This window comes from Tenrec ecaudatus, chromosome 4 (genome assembly GCF_050624435.1).
Source record: "Tenrec ecaudatus isolate mTenEca1 chromosome 4, mTenEca1.hap1, whole genome shotgun sequence".
In the NCBI taxonomy this organism is placed as follows: Eukaryota; Metazoa; Chordata; class Mammalia; order Afrosoricida; family Tenrecidae; genus Tenrec; species Tenrec ecaudatus.
Window position 1 is genome coordinate 83020948 of NC_134533.1, and position 19008 is coordinate 83039955.

A 19008-nucleotide genomic window follows, 5' to 3' on the forward strand; every position below is an offset into this window, starting at 1 on the left:
TGCACTGGACCTCACATTCTGGTCTGCTGCTGACTCCACGATGAAGGTCGAATCACTTGGGTGCATGTGTCAACAGTCCACCCTCTTGTGGAACTCAAGTCAAATGAGGAAGTCCACTTGACCCAGAGAAGATTTTAAATTTTGCTTTGAAACCAATTCCAACATTTTCGAAAATATGCAGGTTCCAATGTGAGCTACTTCTCAATTTATGTTCTTTAAATTTTTTTAGAAATGCCAAGTATTTCTAATTTAGTTCATAAATCAGTAAAAGAACGTGTATGCATGAGCATACCTATACAGATAGAGACATATGCATGTGGTTGTGTATATTTAATTTTTAATAATAAAGCAAATGTAGTGAGTTAGATTGTTAATCTAGAACTCATTTCTGATTCTGCTGAGCAAAATTAGTCATATACAAAAGGACACAGACTGTATAAGGCCACTGCTATCAAGGACTAAAAAAAAACAAAACAAGCAAAGGCAGTCGTACCAAAGGGAAGGACTTTAGCAGTTATCAGATGGGGGAGGACAAGACAGAGAAGATGAAGGAACAGGCTCAAACACAGCTCAGCAAAGTGTGCTTCCTGAGCCCCAGGTGCTCTTTCAATGCATGCATGTGGCTCTGAGTAACACTGAAAATGAAAACAGTTTCACTTTAAGATAATGGTGAATTCATTTGTTTGTAAAATTATATTTAGGGCTCCAGAATAATTTTTAAATTGCTGTGAGGGACAGGATCGGCTCTTCCAGCTCAAAAGTTTGTCAACCCTGGAAAGGGTTGACAGGTATTCACTTGGGTAAAGGACAGGTATTCACTTGGGTGAAGGGGAAGACAGCAACCCACAAGAAGAGAAATCAAAGAGGGGTGGATAGGAGAAGCAATTAATGGTGGGGGGGTGCGGGGTAGGAAGTCTTTTAAAGTGTTGAATACAAAACCGATCATCCAAAATGTAACACCCCACCTAATTCACAATAAAATATATGCATATATACAAAAAGAAAGATAAAAAGAACTAATTTCTTGGCAGGAGAGCTGTGGGATAAATTAGGAGGTACCCAGAGGAAAAATGCTATCCAGGAAGTAGACTAAAATTGGAAATCATAAATTTAGGCTCCAAGTCAGAAGTGCCACTTATGGTTTGGGAAAAAAAAAAAAAGGAACCTATCTCCTTGCAGATGGCTTCCTCTTCCCCTCATGCACAAGGGCCTGTCTGCCTCCTTACCTGACTCTCTCCTCTTCAGTCCTCTTCAGGGCAGCATCCCGCTGCAGGACTTTCATGATGGCCTCTTGTTCCTCCTCCGTCAGGAAGCTTAAGTCAATCATTTTGATAAGTGCGCACAAAAATCAGAGTAGCCAATCTGGCTTAAAATTCTCAAAACTCAGCAATAGGACCAACAAGATGGTGAAAATGTGCAAGCCCCCAAATGAAAAATATCTATGTCTTGCTCAGTTTTGCAGCAAGAGTCTTGTTTTGGCTCAGCAAAAGTTTTGGGTGACTGAGAGTCAAATCCTAAGCTTTTCCTAAAAGGAAGTAGTGGTCCAAGTAGGGGTCCCAGGGAGGACGTGGAGAACAGGCTCTCAGAAGAATGCTGCATTTCTTGCCACTGGCATTCCTACACACATGCACATTCTGGACCAGCCGGGGACACAGTGCATTCTCCTTCCGCCTTTGTTGTCAACTGGATGAGAGACGGCAGTCCTTGAGCGAGCATCACCTGCATGGGAAAGCAGGAGAGATCAAATACAAGCCAGTCGGGGGCAGAGCCTTATAAGCATTGCTCATTGAACTCGGGGGTTGGGTTGGGGGGTGGGAGTGCCCATGTGAGATGGTCTCTGAGATCAGGGAAACCAGTTCTGCCGGCTTCCTAAGCAAACGGCAAAATGGGTCATGAAACATGCTTCAACTCCACTCCAGACGGCCCAGGTGGACAGCACACAAAAATGCCTGTCAATGTTTAACAGTCCCCCGGAGGGATGCTTGCAAAAAGGAAGTGGTTCTCTGCAAGCTCCTCGGAGGGCCAGGCTCAAACGCCATGCTAACAGTCAGTACGACCAGAGGGCTATGATTCCCGTGCTCCAGTGACCATGGGCTAGGAACCCAGAACTAACACTTCTCACACATGTTCAGCTCTTCCCAGGCAGTAATGTTACACTGGAGTATGTCTGCTCTCTGGAATGAGAGCAGTAGTGCATTAGGTAGAAGCAGTTTTCACAAGAGTGAGAATTGTTCTTTCTCACCAAGTACCACTGCTAAACTAAGCTGGGCGTACAGGAACCTACCAAGCGGACTCTTCATTTCTGTGGAGAAAGAACACTTAATGGAGGCTACCTAGGGGCAAATATAAACTGGGGAGACTTAGAGAAACAATTGTAAAACACCTACCATCCAAAGTGGTGAGGCCATGGGTGAAACCCTATTTTCTCTGAGGTACTTAAACCAATGTGCAATAAGGAAGGGAGTCCTAAATCCTGCCAGTTGGGACTTTGGAGACTTTTCCACTCCAGGGGTGGGACTCCTTTAGCCACAAAGGCCTTGCCACACACACAGTAGAGTATGGCTTAGTCCAGTCTTAAAGCAGCTCCACTCAAAAAGACAGACTATGCACATAGTGAAAGTTGTATGAATTGATTCTTTCTTTTTAGCAGAGTAGAAGAATGGAAAGTACTTCTTTTACTGCTTGCTAACTAGAAACCACTGTGCATGGTGCCTACCGCACTGGGGCTTGGTTTTCTCATTTTCACTTACTTGAAGTAAAATTGTAAGGATTCAATATAATAATGAGTATGAAACAGTATATATCTTGTACCAGAAATAGCTACTGAAAATAGGTACCTATAGGTTCCAAATCTATCTCATTCTAGCTGCCTTTCGACTTAACACTTCTTTCTGTCCCGGCAGTCTGTACTTCCTTTTCCCTCTTGTGCTGTTTCCTGATTTTGTCTCTTTCTGATCCCCCATATGACGTTTGAACTCTGAAGACCTTGCTATAACCTTCTGGTAGCTTTTTGTGGATCACCCTCAGTGAGTATTCAAATATTGCTAAGACACGACATCATCCTCTTCTTTAACTGCTATTACATCAATGCTGACTCATAGGAACCCTCAAGGACAGAGTAAAACTGCTCCATAGGATCATCAAAGCTGTACTCTTTATAGAAGCAAGCTGTCAAATCTCCCTCCCATGGAGTGGGTGGTGGTGGGCTTTGGTCAGCAGCGAATACTTAAAAACCCAGCCACCAGGGCTTCCTAACCAACTGCCATCAAGTTGATTCCTACTCACAGCCAGCCTACCCAGGGTTTCTAAGGCTGCAGATCTTTATAGGAGCAGATAGCCTCACCTTTCTCCCTCAGAGTGGCTGGTGGATTTGAACTACTGACCTTGGAGTTAGCAATCCAATGCTTGTCCAATAGAGCCACCAGAGCTCCTAAAACAGACTTAAATGTTGTGCCACATTTGATTATCATTCTTTATTCTTTGCTCCTTTTTGGGAACAGAACTATTTAACTAGAATAAGTACCGGAGAAAGCCAGCGTATTCATTCCTGCCTGCCAGAGGTTGGCTTGGCTGTATGCCTCATTTCAGCCAGAAGAATGTGCATGAACGGGATGCAAAATAGGCTACACATGTTCCTGCAGATTTTGGTTAGCTTCTCCTATTCCTGCCATATGCCAGGAGAAGAATTTGCCATTGGTGGCCACTGATTCTTGAGTTTGGGCCCTAGAAAGAGAAACATAGGGAGCAGACTGGGACCTGACCAGTCTAAAGTAAAGTAAAAGCACCCCAACTGATTAGCAGAAATGTAAGCAAGAGATAAATATTTGTTGTTCGAAGTCACTGTGATTTTGGAATTGTTACACACACGATTGCAACAGGGACTTGATTTCTCCTCCAGAGACAGCAATAAGGATTTGTTTGTCACCAATCTCTCCTCCTGGACCACACATTTCTGAATGTGAATGGAAGGATGACCAAGTAAATGAACACATGAATTGACTCCAAATACACAAACAACATCGCTAGGAGACAACTATCTCAATTCTCCCCTTCGTTTCATGTGTAGCAACTTCTTCAGATCTCAGTGCTGTCAAGGGAGTGAGTGGGGTGGGCCACCTGCAGGGACACTCTTTCCAATAAGGCATTATGGTGCATGGTCTTTCAGTCTGCATACAGGGGTGGGGGGCAGGAAGAGTAAGAAAGGAGAAAAACTGGTAGGGGAAATGTTGGTTTCCACACCTTCAAGCAGAACTATGAGCTAGCTAATGTCTGTGGGTAAACGCTTCTCGGGAAATACATTCTTTCTTTTTTCAAAAAAGTTTTATTGACACTTGATCCACACGTCACACAATTCAATCATATGAACAAGAGTTGTACAATCATCGCCACAGTCAATTCTAACACATTTTCTTCTTTTTTATGCTCATTGTTATTCATATATTTTTTTTTAATTTTGGCAAAAACATACAGTAGAACCCCAGAACTAGACGCTAATCCGCTCTAGAAGGAGCGTCAAGATGCAATGCAGCTGAGTTCTGAATCAGTTTTTCCCACAAGAAATAACTAAAACGGATCAATCCATTCTCAACCAAGTTTTTACCCTAGCCTTACCTTTTAATACAAAATATGTCACAGAAATTTAAAAGTTAATTAGTTCAGAGTTAAAGAATATAATTTAAACATAAAACACAACATTAAAAAGTTTTTTTTAACAACCACAGTATGGTCCATACCTTGAGACTGATGAGGATCTGGATCTGTGCACACGGATGTGGAGAGGAGGGAGGGATGGAGAGTCAGTGTTGAGAAGGGAAATCTCCTTCCATGACATCAACTGGCAGCTGCTTTTCAGGAGTTTTTTTTTTTTTTCCTTCTCTGCCTTTTTTCTCTTGAAAAAAAATCTGTCTAATGTGGTCTGCTATCCGCATTTCCTTAACTACTTTTTAAAAGGGTTTACTAAATTATCATCAATGATATCCATAACACGGTTAACCTGTTCCTTATCGTGATGATTCTCTTCAAAAACCTCTTTCTCAGGACCCATGTTTTTCATCTAAAAAGAGTACAAGAAGCCACGAAAGCTAAGAAACTGATAGCAAAACGCTTGGAACACAGCCGCAAAGGTTTAAACAGCACATACTGGCAACGCTGACTAACGCCAAGTAATCGAAACATGAACTGCTTTTGCTTACAAAAACCACGTGTGTCGGCTGGATTCCGATGTTCTGTTCGAGCTCTCATGGAAAATTTTCTCGACATTTTGTGTGGAAATCTGATTATGTTTAGTACTGAGGCAGTCAAGTACCAGCCAGCCTTCTACTGGACCTAAAATATTCTCCAATTCAACGTCTACACATATAATTCAGTGCCACTGATTATACTCTTGTGTTGTATAACCATTCTTTTTTTAAAAATTATTTTATTGGGGCTCATACAACTCTTATCACAATCCACACATACATCAATTGTGTAAAGCACACTGATACATCCGTTACCCTCTCTTTCTCAAAACTCGCTTTCCGTTTGTGCTCCTGGAATCAGCTCCTCATTTTCCTTCTCCCCACTTCCTTCCCGCTCCCCCCTCCCTCATGAACCCTTGATAATTTATAAATTATTATTTTATCTTATCTTACACTTCCCGGCGTCTCCCTTCACCCACTTTTCTGTCACCCCTCCCCCAGGAAGGAGGTTGTATAACCATTCTTGATATTCTTTTGCAAATGATTCTGCTACCATTACCATACATTAAATGCCCCCTAGGCAAAAATTCTTCCTCCTTCACCCTTGGTAACCAATGGTCAAGTTTGGTTTCTTTTTCAGTTGTTTTCTTGGTAAAATATTCACATATCATACATTTCCATAGTTAAATTGCTTTTAGAAAGAGCTGTGTACACATCATAACAATCAGTTCTAATGCTCCCTCACCCTTCCTGCATTCATTGTTTGCTCCCAAATCCTCTCCCCTTCCCACCATGTTCCCGACAAACTATTGCATCAGTTGTCTCTATGTATCCACTCTTGTGATTCACAAACTAGGAAACCCAAGAGGAACAATCAAAATAAAAAACAAAACAGAAAGAAGGTAATAATAATAGTAATAATGTGAATATAAAAATTAGAGTAAAGGGTAAGAATGAAAAAACCACCATCAACATTTTAAAAGCCGGAGAAGAAATTGCTGTGCGGAACAGGCAAGAAATATTTGCGCCTAGAGCAAATTCAGGTGGAGTCAAGGGAAATACATTCTTCTCTCAAATAAGCTTTAAAGGAGGCCAAGGGCAATGCTCTCATTTTACAGAGAGGAGTGAAGGGCTAGAAGGGTATCCAGTCACTACCTTCTCAGACTGAGGTAGGAAATCCCACAGAGGACAATCAAGACTCTTCAATTGCAGGTGTGAACCCAGCTCCCAAATATTCTGGGTGATACCCATCCTGGAAGGTAATCAACATTTCACGCATTCATTGAACAAGTACTACTGAGAACCGACTGACTGTGTGTCGAGTGCTGTTCCAAGCACCAGAGATGCAATATGGAGTAAGGCAGAAAACAACTTCCTGCCCTGTGGTGCTTGTGGGGAGACAGATAATAAACAAACTAAAATAATGAATTATGTAACACCTTAGGTGATAAGACGGAGGAAAATAAGGAATGGGAAAGAGAGGGATAATAAGGTGCTGGTGGGAATCTGAAGTCTTTAATGGGGGTGGTTAAGGTAGGTCTCCCTGACCTTTGACCAAAAACTGGACCGAGATACGGAAACCCTCCAGAGGGTCCTGAGCTGGGAGTGTGTGTTCAAAACATGTGTGTTCAAAACATCAGCATGTGCCAAGAGGAGAAAGAAAACAGAGAAGATGAGAGAAGAAACATGATTAGACTGCATATGGCTGTATAAACCATTGGGAGGTATCTGCATTTTTCTATCAGTGAAATGAAGTAAGGATGGGCAGGAACAAAGAAAATAGGCATAGTTTTTTTCTGTGCATCTCTTATGCATGTGGAACTTCACACACATCATCTCGGAATCTTTCCAAAGGTGATCTCAGGGAGGTATTTTATAACCTATATTTTACAACCTGTGTTTCTCAAATAACCCTATAATGCCAAGCATGACATTTTTGCAACATTTAATTAAATGTATATATTAACATATATAGATAACTATGAAAGCAAAGAATAAAAACAACAAAAAAAGTTTTTCCAGAAATTAAAAATTCAGGCGTCATAGGGTTAAAGAAAGTAAGACTCAGGGGGTTTCAAGAACTTAATCACATTCTCCAAACTCATGTGTGGTGGGGCTAGCATCTGCCAATGGCTTTCTTAGAATAAGCTACCCTAAGGTGAACATTTCATCTAATTTTTCTGCTCCACACAGATTCCTCAAATTAGGCCAGCAGAAGAAAAGCTGTCTTTGGACCTCAAATGATCAATTTCAAAAGATGGATTTTGGCCTCAAGGCTCCCTGAGTGTACACAGAAGTAGTGACTCCTCATCTGAGTGGAAACTTTCCAGGTTCACCCTTAGCATGCACCCTCCTCGGGAAGCAGAGTAGTTTGTCTCCATTCAGATCTGATCAAGCCACATTCCCATGCTTAAAACTCTCCACAGACATTCCGTTTTCCATTGGCTGAAGCTGAAATCTCTAGCATAGCCATAAGGCCCTACATAAGCTAACAAGGATATCCCACCATTTCAATGGTAGCATATGAGCAAGAATCAATGGTGCTAAAGAAAGAAATCCAAGCTGCAGTGAAAGCATTAGCCAAAAACAAGCCCAGGAATTGAGGGAAGACAAATCAAAATGTTTCAACAAGTTGATGAAGCACTCACTGGTCTATGCCAGGAAATTTGGAAGAGAGCAATTTGTCCAAGTGACTGATTTGTAACCATGCCAAAGAAAGATGACCCAACAGAATCATCAAATTGTAGAGCAGTATCATTGTTATCACATGCAAGTAAAATATTGCTGATGATCATCCAGTCATGGTACATCGACAAGCCACTGCCAGAGGTTCAGGATGGATTCAGAAGAGGTGGAATAAGGGAAAACATTGCTGATGCCAAATGGATCTTAGCTGAAAACAAGGAATACCAGAAAGATGTTACATTATTGATTATGCCAAGGTATTTGACAGCATGGATCATAACAATTAATAGATAACCTTGAGAAGAATTCCAGAGCACTTCATTATGCTCATGTCGAACTTGTACATGTATCAAGACCTCCTTAAAGTATTGAAAAGCAAAGGTGATACTTTGAGAACTAGAGTATTTTTACAGGACCCAAGTCAGGGTATGTTTAATTGGCTCATATACATGTGAAAGTTGGACACTGAATAAAGAAGATAGAAGAAGAATCGATGTATTCGAATTGTGATGCTGAAGAATAATACTGAAAGTCCCATGGACTGCCAAAGAAAAAAACCCACTGGAGACACAGTGTGGGAACTGTGCCCAATCTGATCACACCACATCAAGGCTAAACACTAAGGGCGTGCAACAGACACCAAGGGGAACAGAGCAACAGAATCCCCAGGGAATACCAAAAATAGACTTTGGGACCAGGGCTTGGCACCCCATCAGACTCCACCGGAAAACAATCATAAAGGCCAACAAACAGTCCTTGAACTAACTACAAGCTTTTCTTTCTTGCTGTTGTGTTTTGTTTTGTTTTTTGGTCATTGGCTTTTTGTTTTCTTTTGTTGCTTTGTTTTGTTCTGTCTTGTTTTGTCCATGTTATTATCTCTGCAGGTTTGTCAAAATAAGATAGGCTGGATGAACAATCTGGAGAAGAAAACAATGGACTGACAGTTCAGGGTAGACATGGGAGAGGGGGAATGGGGGAAAGGGAAGTGGTGTTAAAAAACCCAGGGACTAGGGAACAAACAAGTGATCCAAATCAGTGGTTAGGAAGGTGTAGGAGGCCTGATAGGGTGTGATCAAGGGAAATGTAACCAAGAATTGCTGAAGCCCAAATGAAGGCTGAGCAAGAAAGTGAGACAAGAGGAAAGTAAAAGGAAATAGAGGAAAGAACTAGGAGGCAATGGGCACTTATAGAGGTCTAAATAAAGGCATGTACATATGTAGATATATTTATATATGAGGATGGAGAAATAGATCTGTGTGCTTATATTTATAGGTTTAGTATTAATGTAGCAGATGGACATTGGACCTCCACTCAAGTACTCCCTCAATGCAAAAATACTTTGTTCTATTAAACTGGCATTCAATGATGCTCACCTTCCCAACACAATCGCTGAAGACAAATTGGTGCATAAGCAAATGTGATGAAGAAAGATGATGGTGACTGGCTATCAAAAGATATAGCATCTGGGGTCTTAATGGCTTCAAGGTAAATAAGTGGCCATCTACCTCAGAAATAGCAAAGCCCACATGGAAGAAGCACACCAGCCTGTGTGATCATGTGGTGCTTGAAGGGATCAGGTCAGACATCAAAGAACAAAAGATCATACCAAGTGTGCTCACCTTCCTAACACGATCACTGAAGAAAAATGGGTGTATAAGCAAATGTGGTGAAGAAAGTTGATGGTACCCGGTTATAAAAAGATATAGCATCTGGGGTCTTAAAGGCTTGCAGATAAACAAGCAGCCATGTAGCTCAGAGGCAACAAGCCCACATGGAAGAAGCACACCAGCCTGTGTCTGTACGAGGTATCAAAGAGATCAGGTATCAGGCATCAAAAAAGGAAAAAATAATCAAATCATTGTGATGAGGGGGATTGCAGATTGGGGAACCAAGACCCATCTGTAGGCTACTGGACATCCCCTTACAGAAGTGTCACAGGGAGGAGACAAGCCAGTCAAGGTGCAGTGTAGCAATGATGAAACATACAACTTTCCTTTACTTCTTAAATCCTTCCTCCCTTCCCACTATCATGATCCCAATTCTACCTTACAAATATGGCGAGACCAGAGGATGTACACTGGTACAGATAGGAATTAGAAACACAGGGAATCCATGACAGATGATCCCTTCAGGATCAGTGCTGAGAGTGGAGATACCGGGAGGGTTGGGTGGAAAGGGGGAACCAATTACAAGGATCTACATATAACCTCCTCCCTGGGGGATGGAAAACAGAAAAGTGGGTGAAGGGAGATGTTGGACAGTGTAAGATATGACAAAATAATAATAATTTATAAATTATCAAGGGTTCATGAGGGAGGAGTGAGCGGGAAGGGAAAAAATGAGGAGCTGATACCAAGGGCTCACAGAAAGCAAATATTTTGAGAATGATGATGGCAGCAAATGTACAAATGTGCTTGACACAATGGATGTATGTATCGATTGTGATAAGAGTTGTAAGGACGCCAATAAAATGATTTTAAAAAGAAACAAACAACCAAGCAGCTCTGCCTTGAAAGTACAGCCAGAGTGCTCCTTAGAGGCAAGGATTGCAAGATGTTGTCTTACATACTTTGAACATGTTGTCAGGAGACACCGTCCCTGGAAAAGGACATCATGTTTGATAAGGTCGAGGGGTGGCAAAAAAGAGGAAGGGCCTCCGTGAGATGGACTGACACGATGGCTACAGCAATGGGATCAGGCACAGGCACCATCGTAGGGACAGTGCAGGACCGGGCAGTGTTTCGCTTTGTTGCACATAGTGTCGCTCTGTGGGGCAACACACTTGATAACATTTAAGAACAACAAAGCCAACTTCCAATTTCCTCTCCAGGTATTTTCCTTAAGCTCCAACTGTACTAAATGTTTGCAGTTCCTTCTTCCTTTAGGCCTTTACAAATGCTGTTCCTTCCTCGTGAAACATCATTTCCCTGAAAAACACCTGTTGGGTTTCAAGTTAGATGACACTTACTGAACAGAAATCTACCCTAATCACTCATAGCCAGGCTCGAGGCCCCCCTCTACATTCTTGTCCACAGCATCATTACACTGTCTTAGATGCCAGCTTATTCATGTTTCTCCCACACTGGTTCATGAGCAAGGCCTTGGTGTCAGAGTGTCACTGGGCCTGACATCTACTAGGTACTCAAATATTGGTGGAGAAAATGAATAAAGGGAAGGGGAATGAGCTTCCACCTTCCCCTGGACAATGAGCCTACCTGGCTCGCAGGTGTGAAATTGAAAAGCCAGGTCTGCAAGGTTCATCAGGTTCCAACTTCAAGTCCTTCACAGTCTTTCTGCTTGTGTGGGTTTAAATAAGCCATAGACCTTCTCTGACTCTGTTTCTCATCTGCATGATGGAGACAGCCATTCCTATCCTCCCTTTCTTAAGGAAGCTCTTATGAGAATGCAGAAAGATACAGAACACCAGTCAGGAGTTATGAGCAACAGCAGGATCAGGGCACATTGCATGCCAGGGAAATCTGAGGAGACCAAATGCAGGCTGTGCTTAATGCAAAATTTCCAAGTGCCAGCCCTGTCATGCCACACCTGTAACACATAACAAACCTTCTGCTTGACCACTATCCAGAAATTAAGCTGGAAAAAGAAACTAAGACTCCAAATAGTTGGCACTTGCCCTTGATGAAAGCTGGGCTTTTAGCACTTAATCCAACTATCTCACCTAAAGCAAACTCCAGTTAACATCTAGTTAGCACATTTCTTCCGCAACACACTATGCTACTAGGAGGCGCTCAGATGGAAACTTCTCCTTTCCCAAATGGCTGCTGTTCAGAAAGAAGGGGAGGAAAACTCAAGTAGTGACTCTCACATGATGAACTTTTAAAAAGAGGCAAATTGTTCTGACAGTCCCATGACATTGAGCAGGAAGCTCTGAAAGAAAAATGTGGAGGGCAGAAGGAGAGCAGGAACAAATATGGTAGTGCTGGAGTGGGGTGGGGGCGAATTGGTGCTGGATCAGAAAAAAAAATCCGTGATGTGAATTCAGAGGCTCACCCCAGGGTTGACACAATAACCCTCATGCATAAAACTAAGTACTTTACAAACCTCCTAGACATTCCATTGTGGCATCAAAGTTCAAATTCAAGAATCCACAGATGGTTCAGAAAAAACCTATGCAGGAGCAAGTTGAGGACAACAATGATCATCTTTGCTTGCCTCCCACCAGAGTTAAGATCGTCCCCACAACCAAAAAAAAAAGGTGATCATCAAACACCTAGGTCCGCACTGCCATGGTCCCAATGCCCCAAACAGCTAATCCCCTCCTACATGGCTCCACTTCTCAGATTTGCCCAAACCGCAATCCTAGGCTTAAAACTCTCCAAGGACTTCCCATTGTCCATTGGCTGAAGCTTAAATCCCTAGCATGGCCACAAGGCCCTACATAAGCGAGCACCTGCTTTCCTATGGCCCCAGCCACACCGAATGTTTGCAGTTTTGTCTGCCTTCTGGCTTTGCATGTGTCACTCCTTGCTCATGACAAATCCTTTCCCTGGCGATCTGTTGGGTTCCAAGTTAGATGTCACTAGCAGCCAAGAGCCTACCCTAATGCCTCAGCATCGGGTGAGTGCTGCCCTTGGATGTTCCTCAGCACCGCATGCAGTGTCCTGTCTTGGAGCCCTACTTACTATGCAAGTTTGACCCACTTTGGGCAATGAGCAAGGCTCGCTCTGCACTATGGTTGGACTTGCCTGTACTTTCGATCCTTTGGCTCAGATTTGTCCTGCTCTCTGGAAACATCGAATTTACCCTCCCTTTCACGCAGCAACTTCATAGGAAGACAGTTTTCCTGTTCTCCCTGATTCTTCTTTGTTAATAGGAAGAGAAACTTCCTCCCTCCCTCAACCGCTGCTCCTATGATATGTTCTAAGCCTCTTATGATCTTGGTCTCTTTTCTGTAGGCTGCAAAATGAGCAGGCGGTGCTAAGGGCTTTGCAATACGGTCTCAGTGAACCGCAGTGAGGGCCCAGTCTGGCACATGTTCCCCAGGTGACGCAGATGAGAACAATGTGACTTGAACTCAGGGCTACGAGATTCTAAAGCCACGCTCTCTCACCTTTCATCTTATCACCATCCCTCTTCTTCTCAGCAAAGTTGCATATCTATTTAGGGACAAAAATGAGGCAAGAACCCAGGCTTCCCAGCTCCCAGTTTAGTTCTTTCCATCCTGCTGCTTCTCCCTCTGTCCAGTCCACCATCCTCTGTGTCAGTCCTTATGGACAACATGTTTTGGCGCACCAAGCATGTACTTGTTAAAAACTTGTTAAAAAATAGAAAAGTGAGATATGAAAACAATAATAATTTATAACTTATCAAGGGGTCACAAGGGTGGAAGTGTTAGGCAGGGAAAAAAGAGGAGCTGATACCAAGGGCTCAAATAGAAAGTAAATGTTCATAAAATAATGATGACATCATATGTACAAATATGCTTGATACAATTGATGTATCAAATGCTATAAGAACTATAGGAACCCCCAATAAAATGATTTTTAAAAACAGAAAAAATGGGACTTTTGTTCTTTGTTTTTTAAATAGATGTATATGAGGAATACAGCGCTCTGGTGGTGTAATGGTTACATGTTGGGCTGTGATCTGCATGGTCAGCAGTTCAAAACCACCAGCAGCTCCCAGGGAGAAAGACCAAGCTTTCTGCTCCTGTCAACAGTTACAGTCTCGGAATCCCACAGGGGGTCACTATGAGTCAGCAGAGACTTGATGGCAGTGAGTATATGAGAAAGAGGACAAGTAAGAAACTGGAGGGGGAAAGGCACTTGTGTCGATATATAAGTGTATAAACCTGCATAAACTTGTGTCAATATATAAGTGCATAAACCTCCTTCCATTAAGGAGACCAAGGTTCACTTCCTGGCCAATGCACCTCATGAGTAACCTTCCTCCCTGTGTCAGCCTTGTGATGTGAAACTGAACACGTTTCAGATTAAGGTGGACTAGGAAGGAAGGTCTGGTGAGCTGCATGCAGCAGTCAGCCAGTGATGACTCTATGGGTTACAAGAGTCTGTTCTACAACTGACGATGCGATCATATGGGTACAGCACTCAGTACCACCTGCCCATTTTCCAGCCCCAAGAAGGACAAGGCTTCAAAGTACCACCGGAGGAGGAGTTGAGGGAAGGAGGAAGCTCATCTTCCCTTCCACAAAGAGGTCTCCAGAGGGATGTGCACGTGGTACAGGACCAGGCAGCAAGTTATTCCATGCAGCAGGAGGTCACCATGAGCTGGGGACGGACCGATGGCAGCTAACAACAGCGTGCCCGTTCTTCAGTTCTGAAAATGGTAGAGGATCCCTAGCACCAGAAACGAAACCAAATGGGAACTGCTTTTATATGTTTAAACCGAATCAGAAAGTTTTGCTATGTGTTGATGGAGAAATGGGCTTATGTGAAAAGCAAACCCATGAGAAACAAAATAAAGGAAATATTTTTCTGTTTTTTGCATGGCTATCACATCAGCATTCTATTAGAAAACATGGGAATTACTTGACCTACTGCGTTGCCTAAATTGGGCTTCTTGAAAGAAAAGAGTAATTGTCATGTAACTGGTTTAAGTAGCCTCTCAAAAATATTACTTGAATGAACAGACGTGTAACATGAATGAACCTATAAAGAAATGAGAGGTAACAGGTAGAAGAGGGAAAGAATAAGTCAGTGTGTTACCCAATAGTACGTTTTTGTTTTATTTGTTAAAGAGGAAAAACTGAAAAAATCCAAACTGATAGGCACACTTAAGACAAAAAGCCTATAATTTTTAAAGAGTTACTCTAAAGGTGTAAGCCATTTTTCTACTTCATTCACCTCTTCTAGCTTCAGACTGGTGTAGATGATTGCAAATGTCTCCCAGAGGCTCACTGGTGACCTCAAAATGAGAAAGAAGAGAGGAAGGAGAAGCAGTGATTATTTCTTCCCTTCTTCCCCGTATTTTCCCTGCCCCTTAATCTCCTACTCAAACATCAAGGCACTGATTACGTTCTTCAAATTGTGCAGCTATTCATACCATGCTTTTCCAATTTGTTCTTCCCGTGCTGACATAAACTCAGTTCTCCTTGCTTCCTATCTAACGTCGTGGATTGTTACTACTGATTTGATTCCACCGAGGAAGCTCTGTAAAAGAGCACAGTGCTCACAGCAGGCATTTTCTACTAGTTAAACTAGACTGTTGTTTTGTATAAAGAAAACTTCAGGGAATATTTTTGGCCTATAATTCAGTTTTCAGGGTTAAAGATTATCTCGGAGCTATAGCACAAGAGTGCTTCCAGCCACAATGACTACTCCAGTTTGTATTCTATGAGAACTTGAAATTCTGCTCTTCATTTCCACTCTTATCATCAGCACATGCCTCCACAGTCCTTATCAAAACACTGGGCACTAGCCACTCCTGGTCTAGTGACAAAGAACCATGGAGGCAAGTAGACAGGCACGCATTTCTTCCTCTTTCTCTTAACTCTGCTTCCTTTGTTGTTTCAGGTGAATAGAAACTAATTCCTATCCTTGAAGGGACAGCTGCAAGTTTTTAAGACTTCAGACACCACACAGCGAACTATAATTTTATTTACATTTACCACTTATTCAATGAAGCAGAGGTGTCAAAACCTGGACCAGCAGCAGATTTTGATATTGTTCAAGAATCAAAGTGTCTAGGATTTAGATAGAGGAATCTTATTTTCGAAACTGTTCCTTATGTAGATTACAGGTTTGGGAATCACAGCTATAAAAAAATTTCAGTAGTTCAAAAAAAACCTAATGATTGGTGAAAAAGCACAGCCATTAGTCCATGTTAAAATGTTCATTTGCCTAATTCTCTCCCTACCCATCCCCACCCACACCTCGCCCAGAAAAAGAGTAAACACAAAAGGCAGTTGAGGCGCAAGAGTCCTATGTGGACGAGGAAACAGACAGAGGCATTTGACCAATTGCTGGGTCACACAGTTACCTAGAGGTAGAGCTGGGCTCCTTGGTGAAGACCTCCTTTATCTTCCAGGACATACACAATTCCACCATCAGGATTTGCAAACAGACCAACAAACATTGAGCTGATATGAGGAGACTTAATTGCAGCAGGCACTATACAAGTTTTAGACTTAATTATCTTCTAAGCGTCAAATTCAGAAGAAGGGAGTGGAGAAATCAGCTGATGTATTAACCAAGCTGGAATTATACCCAGGATCATAAAGTTAACTGAACTGTAACTATAACCAGCTCATACTTTAAAAGGACGACATAAAAGTACATAAAGCCTCACTCTCAACACACTAATGCACATTGCTGAGAGTGCGGGACTCTTACAAATGTACTAAAACTCAGTAATTCTCAATCATGGCTGTACATCCCCCCCCCCCAAAAAAAACCCATGGCATTAATCCAGTTCCTACCCATAGTGACTCTATATAAGGCGTCTAAGGCTATAAAACTTTATGGAATCAGACAGCCTCATTTTTTTCCCCCACAGAGTGGCTGGTGTATTTGAACGGCTGAACCTGTGGTTAGCATTCCAATGCATCTTGCCCTCTATCTTCTCAATTCAAGGTCAGGGGTGTGTCTTTGGACTCCCCATGTCCTTGACACTTAGCATGGTATTAGGCACACAGCAAGTCCATCATTTATAAAGTACACAGGAAGAGAGTAGCAAGACAATTTTAATAAGGAGAGAAAAGCCAACAAGGGTGGTAAGAGTGCTACAAAAATGTAGGATGGGTTGTTGTCCACAAATGTATTCATTAACTCTCTAGGTCAGCGGCTCTCAACCTGTGGGTTGCAACTCCTTTGGCTGTTGAACGATCCTTTCACAGGGATCGCCCGATTCACAACAGTAACAAAATTACAGTTATGAGGTAGCAACTAAAATCATTTTATGGTTGGGGTGGGGGACTCACCACACAGGAGGAACTGTATTAAAGGGCTGTGGCGTTAGAAGGTTGAGAAGCACTGCTCTAGGTGGTCAGAAGAATGGGCCTCCAAAGACATCCACATCTTAACTCCTAGAAGATATGAACCTTACAGGGTTGAAAGGTATTCTTCGGATGTGATCAAGTTAACAATTTTGAGATGGGAAGATTATCCTGTATTATCCATGGGAGTTCAATGTAAGAAGGATGCAAAATGACCAGGAGGAGCTATGGCAACAGAAGCAGAGATTGCAGTGATGAGCCGTGACAACAGAGGACAAGACTATGAGCCATGGAATGCAAGCTGCCGCTAGGTAACTGAGAAAAGCAAGGAAACAGATTCTCCCCTAGAATTCAACTCTGCTGAATTCAGCTCTGATTTTAGCCTGTAAAATGAATGCCCTCTAGAACCGTACGACAAAAAAAAAAGTATTATTTTATGCCACCAAGTTTATGGTAATATGATAACAGCAAACTAATACATTCTCTAAGGAGAAAAAAAGTGCAATATTTGTCTCTAAATCCCCAGAATGCAGCTGGAACATCAGCAATATTGATAACATGGTTAACCTGTTCCTTATCATGATGATTCTTTTCAAAAAACGTCTTTCGCAGGACCCATGTTTTTTTATCTAAAAACAGTACAAAAAGCCACAACAACTAAGAAAATTATAGCAAAATGCTTGGAACACAGCCGCAAAAGGTTTAAACAATGTGTACTAACAGTGACAATGAACACCGGTGACAGAAACACAAAACTGCTTTTGTTTACAAAAATGACGTGCATCGGGTTGGATTCCGATGTTTTGTTCAAGCTCTGATGCAAAATGTTCTCAACATTTCACGTGGAAATCCAATTATGTTGCGTACTGATGCAGCTGAGTACTGGCATTCTACTGCATCCTCATAAGCAACACTGGGGTGGCACTTCCAGTGCTTGCCTCTCCGACAAATCAGTTGTCTGTCCAGTTTAGTTCATTAAATCTCAGCAACTTCCCAAAGGCATCCCTCCCAAGTCCCTGGATGGTGCAAACAGACACTGGACTACTAGCTGAAGGGGTGACAGTTTGAACCCAGTACCTCGGAAGAAAGCCTGGCAATCGGCTTAAGGTCACAGCCTTAGAAAGCCAGTGGAGCAGTTCTGCTCTGTGCCCGTGGAATCGCCAGGCCAGCAACTAAGGACAGCAAAGGCACTCTTTAAAGACACTCGTGCTAGAGGAGAAGCTTGGTGCCTGTCCCAACTGCATTGACAGTGTTGTGAAGTGACAGGACATGAGACTTAAAAGTCACAAGATCTGATTTGAAATCTGGTCACCCATTTGTTAACTTGGTGACTGCTTACCTGAACCTCAGTTTTTTCCAAAATACGGACTAAGTACTGCCTGATTCTCTCACTAGTTACTGTCCAGGGGAGGGGGGAGGAGCTACTGAGACCCTGCATGGAAAGATCTCTGTAAACTGCCAAATGCTATACATTTATATTTATCCACTCCTCTTGTAACACAGGATGGTCCTAGAGCCCCAAGAAGGCTCGAAATGGATTAAGAAGAGGGGTCCATAGTGTTTCTGAAGAAATGAAGAATGCTTTCATTTTAGCTGCCTTCATTGAGTCCCTGAGACAAAGCAGAGCTGTGTTCTAATGACAGGTGCCAAATAGCCATCTGTTCTCTATCTCACCTCGCAGGGTCCGAAGGAGTATTTGACCCATAGCTATAATGTGCTCTGATGTGGTGTTTCTGAGTGGAAGGTGCGATTCCGTATACCTATCATGTAATGAGCACGGATTCTGCCTAGGTACCATGCAAACATGTCATCTTTGAATTTTCAAATTTTAAGCCTCTTTCAAAGTAGCTGTCTTAATCCAATGTATGGCAAGTTGGTGGGATGACCAGCCACATGTAAAACTGTACTTAGTATCAACATTTAATGTATAAAAGGGCACTACCTTCGAAGCTCGTGTTTAGTTTCCTTAACAGTCCTTCTCCCTCACTTATTTCCCAGGCTAGCTTGACATGGTCAGTAGAAGGCCTAACAGAAGGGGAAAAGCTCTAATGAGCAAATCGCATGAAAAATTCAGCTGGTCTTTTGGAGAAAAACAGCTGGAGCTGACCTTAGGAATTCCACTAATTCCCCCTACCACACATCCTAAAAATAGCCAAAGAGCATGCTAGCTAGCGATCGCCTTTCCTTTAAAGGAAATAATATGCAAAAAGGCATGTTGGGGTCATT

At 42.4% G+C, this 19008-nt stretch overlaps 1 protein-coding gene across 1 annotated transcript in view; it reads right to left on the bottom strand.

Moving 5' to 3' along the window:
- SYTL2 (synaptotagmin like 2) overlaps window positions 1-19008 on the bottom strand; it is a 134083-nt gene that overhangs the window by 70472 nt on the left and 44603 nt on the right. The window contains exon 2 of the mRNA XM_075546398.1: window positions 1227-1719. Coding sequence (XP_075402513.1) covers window positions 1227-1327 — 101 coding nt within the window. The 5' untranslated portion in view covers window positions 1328-1719. The remainder of the gene's footprint in view (window positions 1-1226; window positions 1720-19008) is intronic.